Here is a 25,257-nt window from a genome sequence, read left to right on the forward strand (position 1 = left end):
CTATTCTGTCTATGAACATGAACAGGGAAGCAAACACATTCTCAGTCTGGATGGTTTGTTACAGCCATGATGGTATAGTGGTTAGTACTCTGTGTTGTGGCTGCAGCAACCCTGGTTTGACTCCGGGTCATGGCACCATACCCTTCCTGTTTTTTTTGGATGTGTGGAGAGACGGAGCAGAGGAGCCAACAGCAGGGTCGGACAAATGCCGGTCCTACCCGCAATGGCGGCCAGGAGGCGGGGCGTGTGGCGGAGAGAGGAGGCGGGACGCACTCAGAGCGACGCCCCCAGCCAGCCAAGTCAGGTGCGTTCACCACACACCTGCGCTCAATCTGCTCATCTATTGTTGCAGCACAAAAGAGGGGAAGGAGGAACGAGCGAGGAGGAGTAGGCGAGGACACCACGGCAAACAGAAAACGAGCACGACGATCAAGGACGAGAGAGTGAGATGACGAGCCCCGCAACGGACGCAAACGCCGGATGCCGAAAGGCGTGCGGCGGCGGCAAGCAGGAAGAGCCCGCGCGCTGAAAAGTGACGCGATCGGATGGCCAGAAGAAGACTGGTTTATTGAAATAATAAACAGTCAAACCTGCTATGATGCGTCTTGTGTCCAGTGTCACGGCAACCCACACGGTGACGGTGGCAGGATAACTTTTGAAAAAAGAGGTATTGAACAAGATGTGAAACCAACCAGGTACTCTGGCGAAATTGAAAATATCTATTTGATGTCATTACAGTATTGTCCTTGATGCATCATTTAATATGACTGATGTGTGCTTTGTGCTGTTACTTTATCACTTGGTAAAACTGCATTATAAACTCATGGATCATATCAGTACAATGTTTAACTTCATTACTTAATCCATCCATCCATCTTCTTCGGCTTATCCGAGGTCAGCGCGCGGGGGCAGCAGCCTAAGCAGGGAAGCCCAGACTTCCCTCTCCCCAGTCACTTTGTCCAGCTCTTCCCGGGGAAACCCAAGGCGTTCCCAGGCCAGCCGGGAGACATAGTCTTCCCAACGTGTCCTGGGTATTCCCCGTGGCCTCCTACCGGTTGGACGTGCCCTAAATCCTGACCAGATGCCCGAACCACCTCATCTGGCTCCTCTCCATGTGGACGTGCAGCGGCTTTACTTTGAGGTCCCCTCGGATGACAAAGCTTCTCACCCTATCTCTAAGGGAGAGACCCACCACCCAGGCGGAGGAAACTCATTTGTGCCGCTTGTACCCGTGATCTTGTCCTTTCGGTCATAACCCAAAGCTCATGACCATAGGTGAGGATGGGAATGTAGATCAACCGGTAAATTGAGAGGTTTACCTTTCGGCTCAGCTCCTTCTTCATCGATACAGCGTCCACATTACGATCCGCCTGTCGATCTCACCATCCACTCTTCCCTCACCCGTGAACAAGACTCCGAGGTACTTGAACTCCTCCACTTGGGGCAGGGTCTCCTCCCCAACGCGCAGATGGCACTCCACCCTTTTCCGGGCAAGAACCATGGACTCACACTTGGAGGTGCTGATTCTCATCCCAGTCGCTTCACATTCGGCTGCAAACCGATCCAGTGAGAGCTGAAGATCCTGGCCAGATGAAGCCATCAGGACCACATCATCTGCAAAAAGCAGAAACCTAATCCTGCAGTCACCAAACCCGATCCCCTTAACGCCTTGACTGCGCCTCGAAATTCTGTCCATAAAAGTTATGGACTTGAATCCTGGAAGTCAGAATGAAAGTCTGATGTTCTTATAACAGAGCACTTCAGGGTTTCTTCACAACACGTAACAATAAATAAAAATGAAGCAAGATGCTTCTGGCAACATTTTACTTGCATATTTGACCCCGTTCTTGGAAATACTGGTAGATTTGATTGAAATGTGTTGCTTTCTTGACACAGAGCCAGTTCAAAGCAATGTTCTCAAATGTTTAGCAGGGTTAAGGTCCAGTCTCTGGAACGGACATCCCAGAAACCTGCCTGAAACCCTTTGAAAACAGTTTTTATGTGTGTTTAATATTGTTGTCTTGTTGGAAAAGCTGCTTGTGTACAAAGATCAGCCTTTTCACTCTTGAATGGAGGTGAGGCAAAGTCTCATCTGACCTGTAAACTTTTCTCCCAAAACTGCTTTGGGTTCAAGCACTTGGTGGGCTTGAGGTTTGACAGTTTCCACTCTGTCACTAAACATCCATCCATCCATTTTCTACTGTTTATCCCTTAAAACCGGACAATTCAAGGCATGAGCCGACTACAGCAGTGATGAACAAACAATATGAAAGTAGGTTTGAGGTTCTAGGTCACATGACTAAAGCTACTGACAATTGAAATGTTCTTAGTGAGCCAATGACAAGTACTTTATTGACGGTCCCTTAAAGTAAAGCACTTGTCAGCAGGGACTGACAGACGTGGCATGAGTTTTCAAACAGTCAGCCTGGCTGGATGTTGAATGTCTGTTGAATATCCAACTTGGAACTCATTTGACCTCTGTTTGGCATTTGGAGATCACCCCAGCAGCACTGAGAGCAGTCTGAGTCAAACTACCTTGAGATAAATTTTGCAATTGTCAATGCCAACAAAGAAATGGACTCAAAAAAACGCTATAAAAGTTATGGTAGCTTGATGCTAATATACATTGGCTTTGCTATTGACATGCTACTGATTAGCATTAGCAATTTCTCATGACGTTAACACCCACCAAATGAGTTAATTAAAACTATAACTAAGATAAATGTTAGAATCAGACAGCTGGTGCATAATAAATCCAATATTTACAGTATTAACACTTTTTTGGGCGCAACAAAACACATTATGAATTTACACTACAGCCATCTAGCGTACTGGACTTGCAAATGTAAATAAAGCTACATGTAAATGATGATATGAAAACAAAAAAACAAAAAACAAAGGGTAACGAAAGGACCGCAGTTATCAATAATAATCTTATTTTTAAACGTTGCAATATAAATTTATCGCAAACAATCAAAATTATTAACAGACACAAAAGTACCAAAAAGTCGTACTGTTGAGGACTGGTATTGATTTGGAGGTAGTGGAATTTGTTCCGAATCAGTTGAAATGTGAACAGTACCCATCCCTACCAGCAAGTGTTGTTGTACTGGAAACTAATTTACAAACACAACTTCATCACACACAATACTCCACTATGGAATTGTTCTTATATTAAAATGAGAAACAAATCCATCTTTGAACAGCAATGGTTTGAAAAAGGCATTTGGTCACTGATGCACTTATTGACTGATAACATTTTTATTATTTGAAGATTTCATTAAGTACAACCTGGAACAAGAAAAAAACTCATAACTTAAAATTTTCCATTCTTTCTAAGGCAAAATAAATAATTTGAGAAAAAAACGACGGAATTGACCACTTAAAGTAATATTTTGGATGTTGTTTTGCAATTGAAGACAACACTTGTTCGATCTGTGATAGGAAAACACAATAAACTGTTTTTTTTAAGAATATATGCAAAGTAAATCTCTGTGGGATGATGTACAATATTGGCTTTTGTCTGACACTCCAAACTTTGACTGATATTGATGTTGTTGTGGGGATGTTAAAAAAGAAAATAAAAAACATTAAAACAAATGTTTAAAACACAATATATATAATACACAAATTTAAGTTTGTAAAAACAAAACCATCCTTTCACAAAAAAAAAAATCTGCCATTTTCTCTCACTTTTATACTGCATAAAGGTCTGGGGACATACATATAAAACAATCACAACACAATCATCATAATACAGAGTAATGACGATAATGAATAAAAATGATTGTAGAGACCCAACAAATGGTTTAAAAAGACACATTTTGAAATTGTATAAAAGACAACTGTTTAAATGATGTATAAAGTAAATAACAATATGCTTCCTGAAGTGGTCCAGAAGATGTTTCAGATGTGAACCAGTACATATGTATATCATATTAAGGTGATAATCTATGGGATTATTAACAATTACAAATACAATATTTCATATAATTAAGTCTAAAATTGTATGATGAATATACAGGATATATATATATATATATATATATATATATATATATAATGTGTGTGTGTGTGTGTGTGTGTGTATACATACGCACAAAATGTTTATTGCATGTAAAATGTGTGTTGTACTGTTTACTCAGCTTTTTACTCAAATTGTTCTGTCCATTTTTTAATAAAAGTACACAATGTTGCATATTAATGTATGTGCTTGACTGAAAAAAGCACAAATATAAAATATCTAATCTATAAATGCAGAAGCATATTAACCAGATTGTTAGACAAACAACAATGTCACACATGTTATATGTGCTGATGTTGTTAGAAAGTCAAAATGAAAGTCTGGACAGTTTATTTCAAATCCTGCAGTTTCATTTGCTGCTGCTGTTCTCACCAGCACACTTGTGTTTCTTACACTGGTACTTAGAAGACAATCTTTCACCACACACACTGCAACTCAACACTTTCTCTCCTGGGTGTCTTCTCATGTGTGCTACAAGCTTTGATCGTCAACAAAAGCTTCTGTTACAGATTGAACAGGAATGTGAATTTTCACCAGTGTGTGTTCTCTTGTGTACTTTCAAACACCAGTTTTCTGTAAAACCTTTATCACAGATTGAACAGGAAAAAGGTTTTTCACCAGTGTGTGTTCTCATGTGTACTTTCAAATATTGATTTTGTGTAAAACCTTTACCACAGACTGAACAGGAAAACGGTTTTTCACCAGTGTGTGTTCTCATGTGCACTTTTAACCATCGACTTTCTGTAAAATCTTTACCACAGATTGAACAGACAAAAGGTTTTTCACCAGTGTGTGTTCTCATGTGTGCTTTTGAAAGGGGACTTTGTACAAAATCTTTACCACATTCTGAGCAAGAAAAAGGTTTTTCACCAGTGTGTGTTCTCATGTGTCTTTTCAAATTTTGACTTTCTGTAAAACCTTTACCACAGGTTGAGCAAGAAAAAGGTTTTTTACCAGTGTGTGTTCTCATGTGTATTTTCAAATTGTGACTTTCTACAAAACCTTTGCCACAGGTTGAACAGACAAAATGTTTTTTACCACTGTGTATTCTCATGTGCACTTTCAAACTCCAATTTTGTGTAAAACCATTACCACATATTGAACGGATAAAAGGTTTTTCTCCAGTGTGTCTGCTCATGTGTGTTTTCAGACGACATGTGTGTTTTCAGACGACAACCTCTATAAATGGGTTGTACTTGTATCGCGCTTTTCTACTTTCAAGGTACTCTTTGACACTACTTCCACATTTACCCATTCACACACTGATGGAGGGAGCTGCCATGCAAGGTGCTAACCAGCACCCATCAGGAGCAAGGGTGAAGTGTCTTGCTCAGGACACAATGGACGTGACGAGGTTAGTACTAGGTGGGGATTGAACCAGGGACCCTCGAGTTGAGCACGGCCACTCTCCCACTGCGCCACGCCGTCCCTATTATTACATCATTCCCAGTACTATGTTCTCAAATAAATTAACCAGATATTAACAGTAAATAAACAAGTACATTAATAATAATTGTTTTGATAAAATAATACAATTAGAAAAGACACAATATGTTACTGCATATGTCAGCTGCCAAATTAAGAGCCTTTGTAAACAGTTTTGAAATTCTTCTATTATCAATCATATACCAAATGATGTATCGTGACATATATTGTTATTAAGATATAGATTTGAGGTCATATCACTCATACCAAACATTGTTTCGCCGAGTCATTTTGTTTAGCCCACCAAATATGTTTATTTTTTTATAATCTTCAGATGTGTGTGTATTAAGGGTGTAACGGTACGTGTATTTGTATTGAACCGTTTCGGTACGGGGGTTTGGGTTCGGTTCGGTGGTGTATCGAACAAGTTTCCACACGGACATATTAAGTAGAGCACCACACGTTGTGTAAACAATGCACACTGAGGCACAACACACGGCATGCTAGCAATGACCGGGCTACTACAAAGAGTAAAAACCAGAGCTGAAAGACACTCCTGCCTCGTTAAGATCTCCCGTTTGGGAACACTTCGGCTACGCAGTGCGATACAACAATGGATAACATGGCTTCAACAAAGAGAAAGACGAACAAACGCAGCTCCCACTGCATTCAAGCAGCTTCTACTCGGCGACTCAGGCAGGGCTAAAGCAATAACAAATGCTGTTGGTGTTTTTACAGCAGCAGATTTAAGACCATAGTGCATTAAAAACTCGATTTTGACCCACTTCTATGGTGGAAATACAATGAGCCCATATATCCTCTTACTGCCAAGTTAGCCAGGCACTACCTCACCATACCTGCTACCTCTGTGTCCAGCGAAAGGGTATTTTTCACAGCTGGGGATATTGTAACTGCAAGCAGGTCTGCTCTTTCTGCAGACAATGTGGATAAACTGATTTTTCTGGCAGAAAACATGACAATTGAGTGAAAGTCATCAGGGTTATAGGGTGGGGAGGGGGAAGAAAAGTTAATCTGAGGCTGAGTTGACTTGAAACTGTTTAATGTTGCACTTTTTGTATGTAGAAGGAAAGTTTTGTCATTTTATTTAATCTGAGCTACAACTTGAAGCAGTTTTATGTTGCACTTTATACGTTAAAATGTTGCATTTTATAAGTAGAAAGGTTTTGTTAAGAAACCAATTCAGAGCCTTATCTTATTTTGTTTTTAATTATATATATATATATATATATATATATATATATATATATATATATATATATATATGTCCAGAGTCGGGACCTGGGGTGGACCGCTCGCCTGTGCAACGGTTGGGGACATCTCTGCGTTGCTGACCTGTCTGCGCTCGGGATGGTCTCCAGCTGGCCCCACTATGGACTGGACTCTCACTATTATGTTAGAAACTGGCTGGCCTGGGAACGCCTCGGGATCCCCTAGAAAGAGCTGTATGACGTGGCTGGGGAAAGGAAAGGCTGGGCTTCCCTACTTAGGCTGCTGGCCCCGCGACCCGACCTCAGATAAGCAGAAGAAGATAGATGATTGGATGTGTAACACAACTTGATGTTTCTTGAAAACACTGTCCAGTAGTTGATGTTGTCGCTCCTTCTCCTTTTTTGTTGGACAAAGTTCCTCCTCTTATTCTGTTGTCGTTTTTTTTTTTTTTTTCTAAAATCACAAATATTTCTTCAACGGCAGCAGTTAGTCGCTGATTCAGCAACACTCACATCATTTGTAATGTAGACATGTTCACACAATAAAAACACTTTACACTTACATTGGATCTCTGCTTTGATGTGTCGATCACTTCCGCCTCTCTTTGTTAGCAGCTAACAAGCTAAGCTAACCAGCAGGCTAGGCTAGCACGTCAAAGTGCACTCAGACTAATGTATCCGCATACAAACAATTAATAAGGACGTTTACTCTGTTAAACGACACACACGTGCACATGTACGTTGTAATTAAGACCTAGAAACCATAATAACCAAAACAACGTATTCTCCGCCAGACGCCATCTTGTTTTGTGCTTCCTCCTGTGTGACGTCATCGAGGTGTTCTCAACCGCGGAACAAATGTTGGCCCAGCACGTGTTTCACTGGGACAATAGTGAGTGGCGCACACTTCCTTCGCCCGGCCACAGAAGACAAAAAAGAGTTGCTGGTGTAACAATAGGAAGAATATATTCCACTCCTCTCTTGTACACGCGGCTTATGAGGTAATATACATGATATATTTTCATATTATTTATCTTATTTACCTCATATGTTGTTCGAAGCTAACGTGCTAGCGTTAGCCCGCTAGCAGGCCTTTGTAGCAAATGCGAGCGTTTTTTTTTTGAGGAGTGTATTTTATATGTTCTCTATGAGGATTATATTGACTTATTTAATACTTTAACTGTTTTTTGTTGTATATTACAGTCACGCTTAACATCATTAAATATTTGTTACTAGAAAGAAACGAACGTCTCGAAATTTAAGTCTGGAATAAGTCACATGGTATAATAATAATAATAATACATTTTATTTGGTATAGCGCTTTTCAGTGTACTCAAAGATGTTTTACAGGATGAACAAAAAATATTATTGTTATTGTAATGACAGTGTAATATAATGTACTATTGCAGTGGTCTGCTTTATGTTGGTGTCAACTGTATTAGCAATAAATACAAATGATGTTTGCACGCACTTCTATTACCTTGATAACATCCATCCATCCATTTTTCTACCGCTTGTCCCTATTTGGGGTTGCGAGGGGGGACAGGGGGTGTTGGAGCCTATCAGCTGCATTGGGTGGACATATCATGGAAATTAAATCAACTGATGTTTGTTATTACGAAAACACTATTTGCACAATTGTAAGTGATTAATGCTTATTCAGTCGGACTAAAATAAATATTTAATTAAATAAATGTTAAATATTAAAAATAGCTTTAATATACTGCACACAAAATGAATTTAGATTAGATTAGATAGTACTTTATTTATTCCGTCAGGAGAGTTCCTTCAGGAAAATTACAATTTTCAGCACAATCCCATTCAAGATCAGACAAACATTATAGGGAGACAGAACAGGATCGCTGACGGGTCTGCCGGCTTCCAGCGCCCCTTACAAAAAAGATGGGGTGGGGGTGGGGGGGGTGGTGGGGGTAGGAGAAAAGAATAGAATATTAAAATAAAATTTAAAAAAATTTGCATCAATATTTTGTATGTAGTCAGAACATGAGGTACCCAAATATTTTAAATAATTGTTTACATTTATGAATTTGTATATATATATATATATATATATATATATATATATATATATATATATATATATATATGTATGTGTATATGTATATATTTATATATATACTCACTGGCACTTGTTCCACGTGCTTCGCTGCACTTCTGTTTGTTTTCTGTTGGGTTAAAAATGTTGCTTTCGCAGAAGAAAGTTAAAGTAGCAATGATTGTCACACACACACTAGGTGTGGTGAAATTTTTCCTCTGCATTTGACCCATCCCCTTGATCACACCCTGGGAGGTGAGGGGAGCAGTGGGCAGCAGCAGTGCTGCGCCCGGGAATCATTTATGGTGATTTAACCCCCAATCACAACCCTTGATGCTGAGTGCCAAGCAGGGAGGTAATGGAGAACAAGGAGAGGATATTGCGCGTAAAAGTAAAGCCAACCGACCACAGCTCTGTAGTCCTGGTCACCGTTGACGTGAGGTGGGACTATTTTGGAGGTGCACGTCAAGGTTGGCTGGTAGGTTGGTAGTGGGAGGAGCCAGTTGGCGTCACTTGATGCTGCAGCACAATGACACTTTTATACGTGCAGACTGACTTCATGCAGTCATGACGGTATTAAAATCCCAGCAGGAGGTTTTCTATAAGTTGTTACTTTTTAAACAATAATTAATGTAAATGCAGAAAATAGAATCAATGACACAATTCATAATAATCAATAACTGATGATTATTCCATGTGTAGAAGAACATCACCACAAAGTGGTGTCAGTCCACTTGGAAAATTTTATATTTGATAGACTAAACAACATTTGACACATCTGAGCTGAAGTTTGTTTGTGTTGTCTTGCGGACGTCCAACAGATGAACGCTCGTCAAGAAGAACGTCCCCTTCAGCAGCAGGAGGATCCACAGCCCCCCCACATTAAAGATGAAGAGGAGGAAGTGTGGATCAGTCAGGAGGGAGAGTGTCCTGTAGGGCGGGTGGAGGCTGATGTCAGCAAGTTTCCACTGACTGTTGTCTCTGTGAAGACTGAAGAGCATGAAGACAAACCACCTGAGTCCTCACAGCTTCATCACAGTCCAAGTAAGCACAACATCCACATATCATCTAATACAATGTTTGTGACACATGTTCATCCAGGGGCCACATTTATCACTAAAGATGGAGATATATTTGCTTTTTAACACCACCATTTAAAAATGAATGTTCATCAATCATCAACAGTGTAATTGCTGGGGTGTAACCATGTGACCTAGAGGCCGTCCTCCTTACCTCACGTGGTCAGATGAAGGCAATCATTCAATATGGCTACTGTTTATTTACCTTTGGCAGCACATATGTCAGCATATTTCAAGGGTTTAGTGATGAAGATAAGAGCTGTATACCAAGTACCATTTTTTTTTTTTTAGTACTGGTTCCTAAAGGCCTACTGAAAGCCACTACTAGCGACCACGCAGTCTGATAGTTTATATATCAATGATGAAATATTAACATTGCAACACATGCCAATACGGCCTTTTTAGTTTACTAAATTGCAATTTAAAATTTCCCGGGAGTTTCGTCTTAAAAACGTTGTGTAATGATGACGTGTACGCAAGACGTCACGGGTTTTTAGGAAGTATGAGCGCTGCACACACACACAGCTAAAAGTCGTCTGCTTTCACGGCATAATTACACAGTATTTTGGAGATCTGTGTTGCTGAATCTTTTGCAATTTGTTCAATTAATATTTCAGAAGTCAAAGTAGAAAGATGGAGTTGGGAAGCTTTAGCCTTTAGCCACACAAACACATGGTGATTCCTTGTTTAAAATTCCCGGAGATCAAACTTTCCATCATAGCTGAGACAACAATACAGAATACAGATTTACACTGTAAACAACCTCATCTTTTCTCCAAGCTTATACATCAGTAACTGACATTAACATCACAGGGGACGCTGGAGCCTATCCCAGCTGCATTCAGGTTAAAGGGAATTTATCACAATTTAGATTTTAGGCCATATTGCCCATCCCTCGTAAAAAGTGGTCTTCTATTCCTGTGAATAATGTTGTAAAGAGCAATGTGTTTGTTTTCAGGCCAATTAATATAATCACTTTTTATTTTAAGTACATGTAAACTTACTGAATGCCTCATGTGACTGAGCAAATCTGGACATTTCTCAAGCATATTTGTCATTGTGTGTCCTGCAGACGTCTGTGGAGAACAACGTCTGCCTGAAAAAAAGGAGAGTAGCTTCAGGATGGTGAAGGAGGATCCTTCAAAGAGGAAGACCAGGCGCCACGGACCCTCTGGCATCTCCTTTTCCTCTTTGACACAGACCCTTCCCTGTAAAAAGGAAGAGGAAGACTCACTGACGCCCCACATTAAAGAGGAAGAGGAGGAACACAGCATCACTCAAGAGGGAGATCATCTTGAAGGACTGGAGGAGTTCCCAGTGACTGGTGTCCCTGTGAAGAGTGAAGATGATGAGGTGAAAGGTGAAAGTGAGGAGAGGGGAGGGGGGGAGCCTCCAAGCAGCAGCTCAACACAACACATGACAACAGAAGCTGATGGAGACCACTGTGGAGGATCACAAGCAGACAAGCTCTTAGCTCCACTATCAGATAGTGAGGACACAACGTCACACTCTCCTGACACTGATGATGAAGACTCTAAAGATGATAAGACATGTCACACTGACAACACTCACTTCACATGTTCTCACTGTCACAAAACATTTAAAAACCATAGTCATCTGAAAAGACACATGAGAACACACACTGGAGAAAAACCTTTTATCTGTTCAGTCTGTGGTAAACGTTTTGTTCGAAGTCACAATGTGAAAGTGCACATGAGAACACACACTGGTGAAAAAGCTTTTATCTGTTCAGTCTGTGGTAAACGTTTTGTTCGAAGTCATAATGTGAAAGTACACATGAGAACACACACTGGCGAAAAAACGTTTTCTTGTTCAATCTGTGGTAAAGGTTTTATACAAAGTCAATATTTGAAAGTGCACATGAGAACGCACACTGGAGAAAAACCTTTTCCCTGTTCAACCTGTGGTAAAGGTTTTACACAAAATCAATATTTGAAAGTACACATGAGAACACACACTGGCGAAAAACCTTTTTCCTGTTCAATCTGTAGTAAAGGTTTTGTACAAAGTAACAGTTTGAAAGTACACATAAGAACACACACCGGTGAAAAATCACATTCTTGTTCAATCTGCAACAGAAGCTTTTGTGACCGATCAAACCTTTTAGCACACATGAGAAGACACCCAGGAGAGAAAGTGCTGAGTTGCAGTGTGTGTGGTGAAAGATTGTCTTCTAAGTACCAGTGTAAGAAACACAAGTGTGCTGGTGAGAACAGCAGCAGCAAATGAAACTGCAGGATTTGAAATAAACTGTCAAGACTTTCATTTTGACTTTCTAACAACTTTATGATTCATTTGTTGGGTCTCTATAATCTATTTTATTCATTATCGTTATTACTCTGTATTATAATGATTGTGTTGTGATTGTTTTATATGTATGTCCCCAGACCTTTATGCAATATACAAGTGAGAGAAAATAGCAGATTTTTTTTTTGTTTTTGTGAAAGGATTTTGTTTTTACAAACTTACATTTCTGGATACATCAAATAAATCCGGTATTGTGTTCTAAACATTTTTTATGTATTTTTTTCTTTTTTCAACATCCCCAAAACAACATCAATATCAGTCAAAGTTTGGAGTGTCAGACAAAAGCCAATATTGTACATCATCCCACAGAGATTTACTTTGCATACATTCATAAAATAAACTGTTTATTGTGTTTCCCAATCACAGAACCAACAAGTGCTGTCTTCAATTGCAAAATAACATCCATAATATAATTTTAAGTGGTCAATTCCATCCTTTTTTTTAATTTAGATTAACTCTTTTATCTCAGAAAGAATGGATACTTTTAAGTATTTTTTTGTTTCAGAGAAAATAATAAGAAGAAGAAATAGAAAACAATTAAAAAAGATGCAGTAACTAGAATATTTTAAATAAAAGCCTATTTAAATGTTGTAATATTTCTTATTTGCAGGTCATACTTAATTAAATCTTGAAATATTAAAATATTTTTATCAGTCAATAAGTGCATCAGCGACCAAATGCCTTTTTCAAACCATTGCTGTACAAAGATGGATTTGTTTCTCATTTTAATATAAGAACAATTCCACAGTGGAGTATTGTGTGTGATTTTACTATGTTATGTGTAAAATCCATGGCGTGAAGACGTGTTAGCCTCCAGCTCCTGCTACACTATTCCTTTGACATGCACCCGACCTGAATTTCACGAGCATCTACTGCTGGTAACGTCTTTCTACCACTACAACTCACAAACAACACGCTTCCTGACTGACAATGCCTCCCAAATCCGTAAAATCACAAGAAAAGGCAGATTCCGATGCTACACCTGTTAGCAAATCCGAGCTGATTGCTATTTTATCGGACCACAGATCAACCCTGCTAAATGAGCTCAAAACATCCTTTTGCGAGGTGAATGAGAAGCTGGACGGACTTCAAGAGACGGTCAGCAATCATAACCACAGACTGACCTCTTTGGAGGAAAATGCCGAATCCGTACATCAGCGGTTGGAGCAAGTAGAGGCTGTTTGTGACATGCTGCAGGCTGACAACATGAAGCTAAAAGCTAAACTAACCGACCTGGAGGGAAGGAACAGGCGGAGTAATGCCCGGCTCGTTGGCTTACCTGAAGGGATAGAAGGCCCGCAACCAACAAAGTTTTTTTCCCATTTGCTGAAGGAAGTACTTGGCGAGGAAGTATTCGCCTCTCCACCTGAGCTGGACCGCGCTCATCGTAGCCTGGTCCCAAGCCGGGACACGGGGACAAGCCGCGACCTATTCTGCTTTCCTTTCACCGCTTCCAGAACAAAGACCTGTTGATTCGGGAGGCTAGAAAGAGAGGAACGCTGCACTTCCACGGGCATGCTTTTCGGGTGTACGAGGACTACTCTCCTGAGGTAGTCAATCAGCGGAGGGCCTACCGGACTGTGATGGCGTCTTTGTACCAGATGGGACTCAAACCCTCGCTACTCTACTCGGCCAAGCTCTGCATCACAAAGACGGACGGCATCCGCGTTTGGCTCGGATCAGTAGCCGAAGCTGACAGCTACATCCAGGCGTATAAAGACTCTCCATAACGATCCCATCAACAAACTGTGTTTGTGAGTCACAGTGAGTTTAAGACCTGAACTGTATGATCATATTATGTGTGTGTCTTTCTATGCACATGTTACACTGGAGGTGGATACAAATGTGTCATTTGTACAAAGAAAAATAAACTAGAATAAAATGGAATGTGAATTGAAAAATATCTTTACCAATATTGGTAATAAGGAAATTGAACGTAGAAGCACTGATAATATTTATAGTAGTGAATTGTGTAATAATTATAATTATACCCAACTAGACTTTTATGACAATATCATTTATAACTGTAATTTAAATGAGTTTGGCAGTGATATAGATCCCGATTGCAATCTTTACAATAATATTACCAGAAACTGTGAGTACTACACAGATGAACAATTTAAATGTGTGAATACGGACAAATCATTTACTGTAATACACTTCAATAGCCGAAGCTTGTTTAAAAATCTTGACAATATTACTGAATATTTGAGCCAGTTCAAAAAATTTAGTGTTGTTGCATTCTCAGAGACTTGGCTCGACGATAACAAGTGCTGTGAAATGAGATTGGATGGTTATGAATTATTCACCACAAACAGAGTTGAAAAAAGGGGAGGAGGAGTTGCACTTTTTGTAAATAAAGATTTAAAATGTTGGAAGATTGAAAGCAAATCTACTGCTATTGCTGGAGTATTTGAATGTATAACTGTAGAAATCGAAGTAGAAAAATCAAAACAAATAAACGTCAGTTGTGTCTATAGAACACCTGGATCATGTTTGGATACATTCAATGAAAAACTTGATTATATATTTAGTAAGTCAAATAAAATCCATATTGTGTGCGGTGATTTTAATATTAATCTTATGAATCCCATGGACACTACCAAAACAACAGATTTTATAACAGGATTGTACAGTAATAATTTCTTTCCCCTTATAACAAAACCAACCCGAATAACCGTAGACTTTGCCACACTGATCGATAACATTTTCACCAATCAACCGGAGAATCAGATAACAGCAGGATTACTATTTAATGATATAAGCGATCATCTACCTGTATTCAGCATTTTCCACGATTTCTTTGATAGGAGAAAAGATAAAAAAGCTGTCCAATATAGATTTATTAGACATCAAACACACGAAACTATGGCAGCATTCAAGTCTGAGTTATGGAGGGAGGTTTATACCTCCACAGACCCGGATGAGGCATATGAAACTTTTCTCAATATTTTCATAAAACTGTACGATAAGCACTGTCCAAATAAAAAACATGTCATTAAAGACAGCACCGTTAAAGACAAACCGTGGATCACAAGAGGAATACTGAAGTCTTGCAAAAAGAAAAATTATCTTTACAGAAGACATTTAAAGTACAGAACCAAAGAAACTGAACACAAATATAAAACGTACAAAAATAAGTTAACACAAATAATAAAGCACTGCAAGCGAACATATTACTGTAACCTATTAGAACAACATAAAAATAGCATCCAGGGTATGTGGAAAGTTTTAAATGGTATCATTAAAAAAAAAACATGACACATAAGGAACATCCTAGCTATTTTATAGAAAATAATCTAACTATAAATGACCCTAAAGGGATAACTGATGCTTTTAACAATTTTTTTGTAAATGTTGGACCTAATCTAGCAAATGAAATTGTACAGCCTGAAAATAGTGCACAATTTAATGAACAAACCATTCAAAACAATTTAGAATCGTTTTTTATTTCCCCCGTTAATGAAAGTGAAATCAAAACAATTGTAAATTCTCAGGAAAACAAGAAGTCAACAGACTGCTGTGACTTGGACTTTTCTCTGATCAAGGAAGTTGTTGATTTTATAGCTGTTCCCTTCACTTATATTTGCAATATTTCTTTTATAAAAGGTGTCTTCCCAAAGAAAATGAAAACGGCAAAAGTCATTCCCATCTTCAAAAGTGGAGATAAGCATCAGTTCACAAACTATAGGCCTATTTCTTTACTCTCACAATTTTCAAAAGTCCTTGAAAAATTATTTGTGTCAAGACTCGACAGTTTTATTGATAAGCATCACTTGCTAAGTGAACACCAATACGGTTTTCGATCTAACAGGTCCACTTCCATGGCAGTGATGGAACTAGTTGAGGAGGTAACCACTGCAATTGATAAGAGGGACTTTGCTGTTGGTGTTTTTATTGACCTGAGCAAGGCCTTTGACACCATCGATCACACATTGCTTTTAAACAAAATGCAGAGGTATGGTGTCAGAGGTCTTGCTCATGATTGGTTGAAAAGTTATCTTGGTGGGAGAGAGCAGTATGTGCATATGAACAATGTAGATTCAGACAAAAAGATCATAACACATGGAGTACCCCAAGGTTCTGTACTGGGGCCAAAATTGTTTTTACTGTATATTAATGATATTTCCAAAATACTTAAAAAACTCAACTGTATTCTTTTTGCTGATGATACAAGTCTGTACTGTTCTGGGCAAGACCTTGACCAACTCCTAGAGACTGTAGAGATTGAACTCCACATACTAAAGCAATGGTTTGATGCCAATAAATTATCAATCAACCTAAATAAAACTAAATATATAATTTTTGGAAATAGGAAAAATAACATACAGCGCCATATAAGAATTGATGATATGGAGATAGAAAGGGTGTATTCAATAAAATTTTTGGGAATCTATATAGATGATAAATTAAATTGGAAACTGTGCATAAATATACTTAAGACAAAGATGGCAAAAAATATTGCTATGTTACATAAAATTAAAAACTCTGTGAATCAAAAGGCTCTTATCATGTTATATAATTCTTTCATACTCCCATATCTTAACTATTGTGTTGAAATCTGGGGAAACAATTACAAATCAAACATCAACTCTATATTTTTACTTCAAAAGAAAGCGATTAGAATTGTAACTTATGCGAATTATCATGACCATACCAATGCTCTGTTCATTCAATTAAAAACATTAAAACTGCACGATCTTGTTGACCTCAATACTACTATTGTGGCTTTTAAAGCTCATAACCACATGCTGCCTGGATGTTTACAAGTGAGATTTAAACCCAGAGAGAATCCCTATGACCTCAGAGGTTCAGCTTTCTTTCAGAAAGCCAAAATAAGAATGAGCTTAAAAAGTAGATGTGTTTCTGTTAGAGGAGTTCAACTGTGGAACAGCTTGGATGATTCCTTCAAATGTTCCAGTTCCATTCACACATTTAAAAAACACTTTAAGACCAATGTCTTGAAAAAATATATCACTCTTGAATTAACATTGTAGTTAATACTACGATTAATGTTAATTAAAAATTAAACATGAGATATAAATAATAATAGAAGTACAATTGTTTGTGTATATTGTATATATAATTAGTGCAAAGGTCTTATATGTACACAGGGATATTTCACATGCCTGTACTGTGTATAAAATTGAACTACGTTCATGTTGTTTATGATGTTGTTTATAATGTTGTTTAAAATGTGTATTTATAATATGTTGTGCAAAGGACTTTTTATAACTTTCGGAAGTTTATTTTGTACTTGAATTTGTTTATAGGGTTAGGCGCAATAAGTGTTTAACTTCAGCCTAAACCCTTTCGGTCTGTAACATTTTTCATTTTCAATCTATGAATGTACAACTTTTTATTTTCAATCTATGAATGTACAACTGTTTTTTTTTGCTTTGTTGACCATTGACCGAAGAACAATAAACTTGAAACTTGAAACTATGAAGTTGTGTTTGTAAATTAGTTTCCAGTACAACAACACTTGCTGGTAGGGATGGGTACTGTTCACTTCTAATTCCATGTTTTATGTGTTATATATGTCAATATATTGTGTGTTTATATTTTGCCAACATGGTAGAATCACATGATAGGCAGGTTGTATCATGTTTTTCTGTCACCTTGAGGAAATGGCATAAAGAAGAAGATGACAATATAATGTCACTTGGACAATGATGTACAGAACAGAGGAGATGTATTTCATTTTAATTTTTGGTTTCAGGCAATTATTTTGTATTATTATTTTTTCACAAAACCTCTCCATTATCCAGCTATGGATTTCTGGTAGCTGCTTAAAAGGAGATGGAAGGGGACAGTGAGCTGATGTATGAGGAAGGTATGGACATGGATAGGACTAGAGGGGAGAGAAGGTCATGAAGGTAAGTCGAGTGCTAAAAGAGTAGAAAAGAGGAAAAAGATTATAGTGGTGTCAGGTTCAAACACTGATGCGTCTATTAAACAGACGAGAAGGAAGAAATCATGCACAGACAGAGTTACATTTTGCTCAATTGAGGAGAGATGTGTTTTGGGCTGTACTCTAGTTACAGATCCAAACTACGTTCTAAAAGTCCAGCCCACGTGCTGCCTCTATTTATTTGGGAGGTCCCTGGTTACATCACTGAGGCTGTCGCTGAGGGAAGGGGGTCATCTTCACAGCTCCAGCTAGACACAATATATAATTATACATAAATGCAAATGTGCTGACAGTCGTGATATCACCTTGTCTCTGTTCTGTCTACGTCACGGTACTCGATGTTCGGTCTTGGCAGTCAGCAGCCCGGTTCTGGAAACAAACACTGATAAGAGACTTGCTTGCAATCTTGTGGATTGCCAGCTTTGCACAGACAAAGAAAAAATAATTTCAGCACACTTGATAATAACCATAGCAACAGCCTTTAAGCATAAGAGTTGTGTGATAATATACCGTAGTTCCTTGAATAGGCGCCGGGGCGCTAATTAATTTAAAACCTCTTCTCACTCCTGCGCTTAATCAAGGCATGCGGTAAAAGTAAGCAGGAGCTAATAATTTTAAAACCTCTTCTCACCCGTGCGCTTACCAGTGGCATGCAGTAAAAATCTGACTGTGATTAAAACATAAATAAATAAACATTTATTCTGTGGCCGCGGCCCGGTGGTTGGGGACCACTGCTCTACAAGGTTTCTCATTGTCATCCCATTGGGTTGAGTTTTTTCTTGCCCTGATGTGGGATCTGAGCCCAGGATGTCGTTGTGGCTTGTGCAGCCCTTTGAGACACTTGTGATTTAGGGCTATAGAAGTCAACTTTGATTGATTAATTGCTTGATAATAATTTGACTCAAAAATCAGAATTAGTATTGTTTGATCCTAACCTTCGATAGCTCAGTTGGTAGAGCGGAGGACTGTAGTTGCTCATGCTGAAATACTTAGGTCGCTGGTTCAAATCCGACTCGACGGATTACCCGATACGCTTCTTTTTTTTAAATTAAATCAATACAAACAACACAAGATACACTTACAATTAGTGCACCAACCCAAAAACTGTCCCTCCCTCATTCTCACTCATTCATACATTACATTTCTGTGTGATGTGGTTCAAATAAGAATCCAAATAATGTCTTACATCCTGAGGATGTAAACTGTGTGTTGTTTTGGCGTAAGATGTTTACGAAACACAACCTGTCCTACAGCAAGATGTTTCTTTCTGTAGGGATAGTGATGCAATGGATTATGTGTCTCACTACGGACTAGAAGATTCTAGGTTCAACTCCTGGCCAGCGTGCTGTTGTTTGTTAACTGAACTGAAACAATATTCTGTGTGATTTTTGGGGGGAGTTTATTTTGCTTTGGCTTTTCTAAATCTACAAACTGAAAAATGTGTTTTTTTTCTCTTTATTATTGTGAATGTATAACTGGTAGTTGTATCTGTTCTTATACTCGGGGCATTTAATCAGAATAAAGTGGGTGAGGAAAAAGGTGAGCACAACAATATAAATGTGACTATTTTACATCTTAGCAGTTGTTCTTTACACCACAATGGAGTAAAACCTAAATATTTCCCCAGAACATCAAGTATTAGCACACTGATTGAGATTCTCTTCCATGATGTCGTTCAAACAGAATGTGGCTTGAGCAGATGGTTTAACATTAGACATCAGGAGAGCAAACACATTATCAATCAAGATGAGTAGGAACAGCCGTGATGGTATAGTGGTTAGTACTCTGTGTTGTGGTCACAGCAACCCTGGTTCAATTCCGGGTCATGACGCTTAAACTGCTTTTCTTTTCAGCATTTTTCATCTATACTTGAAGACTTATTTATTAGCCTGCTAAGAACTTTTGAAAATTTCTGAAAAATCTGCCAAATGTTTGCAATAATCATAACATTCTCGGTAGTAAAACATTCTTCAGAAGCATTTAGGTACATTTTTTAGAGACCCTGAAATGCTCAGTCATGGAGCGCAAGACATTCTTTTTGAGCTTCCGGGATTCAAGTACCTGTTCTGCTGACCAATACTAGGCTTTGAGACCCCTTGGAAAGACCTCCTTCCACCCCTCAAAAGTCACCAATAGGGCAGACCTTGGTTACATTTGAATATGTAAACCCAAGAAGGTGTTGTATAGCTGAAATAGCTCAGTTGGGAGAGCGTCAGACTGAAGATCCAATGCTCCCTGGATCGATCCTGGGTTTCAGCATAAATATACATGCTTCTAAAATGGTACTTATTACTAATAAGCCTCCTGTGGCTTTTACAATACTGAAATGGTCTCCCTGGCCTGCCAGCCTCCGCCTCCGCTTGGGATGGTTTCCTGTGGACTAGACTCTCGCTGCTGTCTTGGATCCGCTTGAACTGAACTCTCGCGGCTGTGTTGGAGCCACTATGGATTGAACTTTCACAGTATCATGTTAGACCCGCTCGACATCCATTGCTTTCGGTCCCCTAGAGGGGGGGGGGGGTTGCCCACATCTGAGGTCCTCTCCAAGGTTTCTCATAGTCAGCATTGTCACTGAAGTCCCACTGGATGTGAATTCTCCCTGCCCACTGGGTGTGAGTTTTCCTTGCCCTTTTGTGGGTTCTTCCGAGGATGTTGTAGTCGTAATGATTTGTGCAGTCCTTTGAGACATTTGTGATTTGGGGCTATATAAATAAACATTGATTGATTGATGATTGATTCTTTTACATAACAGTTGCTAAAACTTTTGTTCACTTCCAGTTCTTAATTTATTGACAAAATACTCCATAAGTAATCACAATAAAAATAAATAAATAATAGCCGGTGAAGTAAGTTACATTTCATATGGTGAGATGAGTAAGATTATCTAGAAAATGAACAAATGGATTGATGACATACATTCAGAATGTTTATTATCATGGTTCTTCTTCTTTCTACTTTGTAAAGACTTGAAGTTTGAAGAGTTTCTTGAAGTGGATGATATTAGTACATTGTTTGATTGCTTTGCTTAATGCATCCCATCATTTAATTCCACATCCTGATATACTGAAGGTCTTAAGTGTTGTACGTGCATACAAATGTTTTAAATTACATTTTTCTCTAAGATTATATTTCTCCTCTTTTTTTTGAGAAAAATTGTTGTATATTCTTGGCTAGCAGGTTATAGTTTGCTTTGTGTATAATTTTATCTGTTTGCAAATTCACTATGTGGTGGAATTTCAGTATCTTTGATTCAATAAATAAAGTGTTTGAATGTTCTCTATATCCAACATGATGTATTATTCTAACTGATCTTTTTTGTAACACTGTTAGTGAATGAAGTGTACTTTTGTAATTATTTACCCATTTTTCTGCACAATAACTCAGATATGGTAACACTAGTGAGCAGTAGAGAATATGAAGTGATTTTTGGGCCAGAACATGTTTTGCTTCATTCATTATTGCCGTGTTTCTTGCTACTTTATGTTGTAAATTTTTTACATAAGATTTTCAGTTCATTTTATCATCAATCATTATACCTAGAAATTTGGTTTCATTTACTCTTTCAATTTCTATTCCGTCTATTTGTATTTGTGTTTGACACTTCTTTTCTACTTCTACCAAATAGCATTATTTTAGTTTTACCGAAATTCAAAGATAGTCTGTTTTTGTCAAACCATCTTTTTAATTTGTTCATTTCTTCTGTTATTATTTGTATTATCTTCTGTGTGTTCTCTCCTCAACAAAACACTGTTGTATCATCCGCAAATAATACTAATTTTAAATATTTTATAACTTTACAAATGTCATTTATATAAAGCTTGAACCATGTTGGTCCTAGTTTTGATCCCTTAGATCAGGGGTGCCCATTACGTCAATCGCGAGCTACCAGTCGACCGCGGGGGGTGTGTCAGTCGATCTCCAGCCAGGCTTTTAAAAAAAATAGACCTAAAAATGAGTGATCATCAATCTTCACCAAGACGTCACTTAAATGACATTCACGGTACCGGAGGGTCTTGTGAGATGACGCTGGCTGCTGCAAGATCATTATTATGAAAATATGACCAAGAGGAAGGCGAGAAACACTTTTTATTTCAACAGACTCTCGAGCCGTACCTTCCGTCAAAACTCTAAAGGCCGACTGCACATTTCCTATCTTCACAATAAAAGCCCTGCTTCATGCTGCCTGCGCTAACAAAATAAGAGTCTCGGAAAACTGGCGTGCACAAGCGATCCCTCAGAAAGCTGGCGTGCACAAGTGATGTGCACGCCAGCTTTCTGAGGGATCGCTTGTGCACGCCAGTTTTCCGAGACTCTTATTTTGTTAGCGCAGGCAGCATGAAGCAGGGCTTTTATTGTGAAGATAGGAAATGTGCAGTCGGCCTTTAGAGTTTTGACGGAAGGGACGGCGCGAAAGTCTGTTGAAATAAAAAGTGTTTCTCGCCTTCCTCTCTGTCATTTTTTCATAATGAACTGGCAGCAGCCAGCGTCATCTCACAAGACCCTCGGGTGCCGTGAATGTCAATCAAGCAAGCTACGGAATTTGCCGCCAATGTTTTTCTTGTAAAGTGTATGGAAGCTGGATGAATTAGATGCCAAAAACCAATCACTTTCATGTGGTATTGTACAGAAAGGACAACTTTTTTTCTCCTCCATTTGAAAATGTGGGCGTTATCATCATTACTGTCTGATTCCAATCAATGCAAGTCATCAGAATCAGGTAATACACCAACTTATATTCTTGTCTTTGTGAAAGAAAGACATCTATATGTGTTACACATGCTTGTATTATCATTAAACACATTTAACTTGTTTACAAAAATGTCTCTTTCATAAATAAATAAATATAAATGATATATATAAATGAGGTAGATACCCTCGAGTTGGTCAATTGAAAAGTGGCTCGCCTGCAGAAAAAGTGTGGGCACCCCTGCCTTAGGTACACCACAGGATATATTTAGTGTTGTAGAAGTGTGTTCGTCTAGCTTCACGTATTGTTTCCTGTTGGTTAAATATCTTCGAATCCAGTTTAAGACCAACCCTCTGATGCCATACCAGTATAGTTTTTTGATTAAAATATTGTGATTAATGGTGTCAAATGCTTTAGTTGGATCAATAAACACTGCTGCTGCATATTTTTTTTTTTACTATCTATTGCATTGGTCATTTCTTCTGTCATTTCTATTACAGCCATCGAAGTTGAAATATTAGCTCTGTATACATATTGGTTCTCATCTAATATTTTATGTTTGTTTGTAAAACTCTCTAATCCGACAGTTTTTCAATGATTTTACAAAATTGTGGAAGTAAAGAAACAGGTCTATAATTTGTAAATTGGTGTTTGTCTCCAGTCTGATAAATTGGTGCAATTTTAGCTATTTTCATTTTGTTTGGGAATTTACCTGTTTGAGATGATGGGTATTTTTACGCTGCTTTTGCAGTGTAGCGTGTAGTGTAGCTTGCTACAATTCTCTGAGGATAGCTTTGCTACATTTAATGGAGAGTAACTTGTAGCTTAGCTTACTACATTTTCCAGGTCGCTTGCCCATCACTGTCTGTTTGGCCTAGCTCACATGTGAATAGTTTGAATACTGCAAACTTCAATACAGTAACACCTCATTTGTGTTTTATGTTCTGCAGACGTCCAGCAGGTGTCAGCAGAGAGTCATGAAGAGATTCCCTCCAAACAGCAGGAGTGGAGCTCCAGTGTGGGACAGAAGGAGCTACAGGACCCCTCCCACATTAAAGAGGAAGAGGAGGAACTGTGGGAGCAGCTTCAAAGGTTGGTGAAGGATAATGATGAAGCTGAAGCTCAGTCCTTACAGCTTCATCACAGTCAAAGTGAGGAGAACAGAGGGGCGGAGCTTGTAAGTCAACACATCACAGAAGCTGATGGAGAGCATTGTGAAGATATAAAGTCAGAACCAGACAGCATCTTTGCTCCACTGTCAGACATGGACCACATGATGTCACACTCTTCTGATCACAGTGACCACATCCAAAAACCTTTGGAGAGTAAAAATGACTCTAAAGGTGATACGAGACATCACACTAACAACAAACACTTTGACTGCTCTGAATGTGGGAAATCATTTAGACACAAGAGTTGTATTAAAATACACATGAGAATACATACTGGAGAGAAACCTTTTACTTGCTCTGTTTGTAAGAAGAGTTTTTCCATTAAGCCTGCCATGACCAGACACATGAGAACACACACTGGAGAGAAACCTTTTACTTGCTCTGTTTGTAAGAATAATTTCTCCAGAAAGTCTAACATGTCCTCACACATGAGAACACATACTGGAGAGAAACCTTTGACTTGTTCTGTTTGTAAGAAGCGTTTCTCCACAACGCAACATATGATCACACACATTAGAACACATACTGGAGAGAAACCTTTTACTTGCTCTGTTTGTAAGAAGTGTTTCTCCAGAAAGCCTGACATCTCCATACACATGAGAACACACACTGGAGAGAAACCTTTTACTTGTTCTGTTTGTAAGAAGAGTTTCTCCACAAAGTCTAACATGTCCTCACACATGAAAACACATACTGGAGAGAAACCTTTGACTTGCTCTGTTTGTAAGAAGCATTTCTCCACAACGCAACATATGATCTCACACATGAGAACACATACTGGAGAGAAACCTTTTACTTGCTCTGTTTGTAAGAAGTGTTTCTCCAGAAAGCCTGACATCTCCATACACATGAGAACACACACTGGAGAGAAACCTTTTACTTGTTCTGTTTGTAAGAAGAGTTTCTCCACAAAGCCTAAGATGCCCGCACACATGAGAACACATACTGGAGAGAAACCTTTTACTTGCCCTGTTTGTAAGAAGCATTTCTCCACAAATCTTGTCATGACCAGACACATGAGAACACACACTGGAGAAAAAACATTTAGTTGCACTGTGTGTGATAAGATGTTCCGGCATAAGTGTCAGGACAGTAAACACAAGTGTGTAACAGTCATGGAAGCTGCAGGGATTTAAAAACACTTAGTGATTGTGCTAAATGTACTTTAAAAACACAGCATGTTTAATATGAATGTATATTTGATGTTGTATGTAGTGCCTCTCATCTTCTATTGTTAAATTTAAAGGCCTACTGAAAGCCACTACTACCGACCACGCAGTCTGATAGTTTACATATCAATGATGAAATATTAACATTGCAACACATGCCAATACGGCCTTTTT

At 38.6% G+C, this 25,257-nt stretch overlaps 1 protein-coding gene across 1 annotated transcript in view; it reads left to right on the plus strand.

Annotated features, from left to right (window-relative positions):
* Window positions 1-7,491: 7,491 nt before the first annotated feature.
* Window positions 7,492-25,257, plus strand: part of LOC133546577 (gastrula zinc finger protein XlCGF57.1-like) — a 34,581-nt gene continuing 16,815 nt past the window's right edge. Inside the window, exons 1-3 of the mRNA XM_061892354.1 lie at window positions 7,492-7,679; window positions 9,556-9,778; window positions 23,693-25,016. Coding sequence (XP_061748338.1) covers window positions 9,556-9,778; window positions 23,693-25,016 — 1,547 coding nt within the window. The 5' untranslated portion in view covers window positions 7,492-7,679. The remainder of the gene's footprint in view (window positions 7,680-9,555; window positions 9,779-23,692; window positions 25,017-25,257) is intronic.

This window comes from Nerophis ophidion, unplaced genomic scaffold (genome assembly GCF_033978795.1).
Source record: "Nerophis ophidion isolate RoL-2023_Sa unplaced genomic scaffold, RoL_Noph_v1.0 HiC_scaffold_33, whole genome shotgun sequence".
NCBI classification, from domain to species: Eukaryota; Metazoa; Chordata; class Actinopteri; order Syngnathiformes; family Syngnathidae; genus Nerophis; species Nerophis ophidion.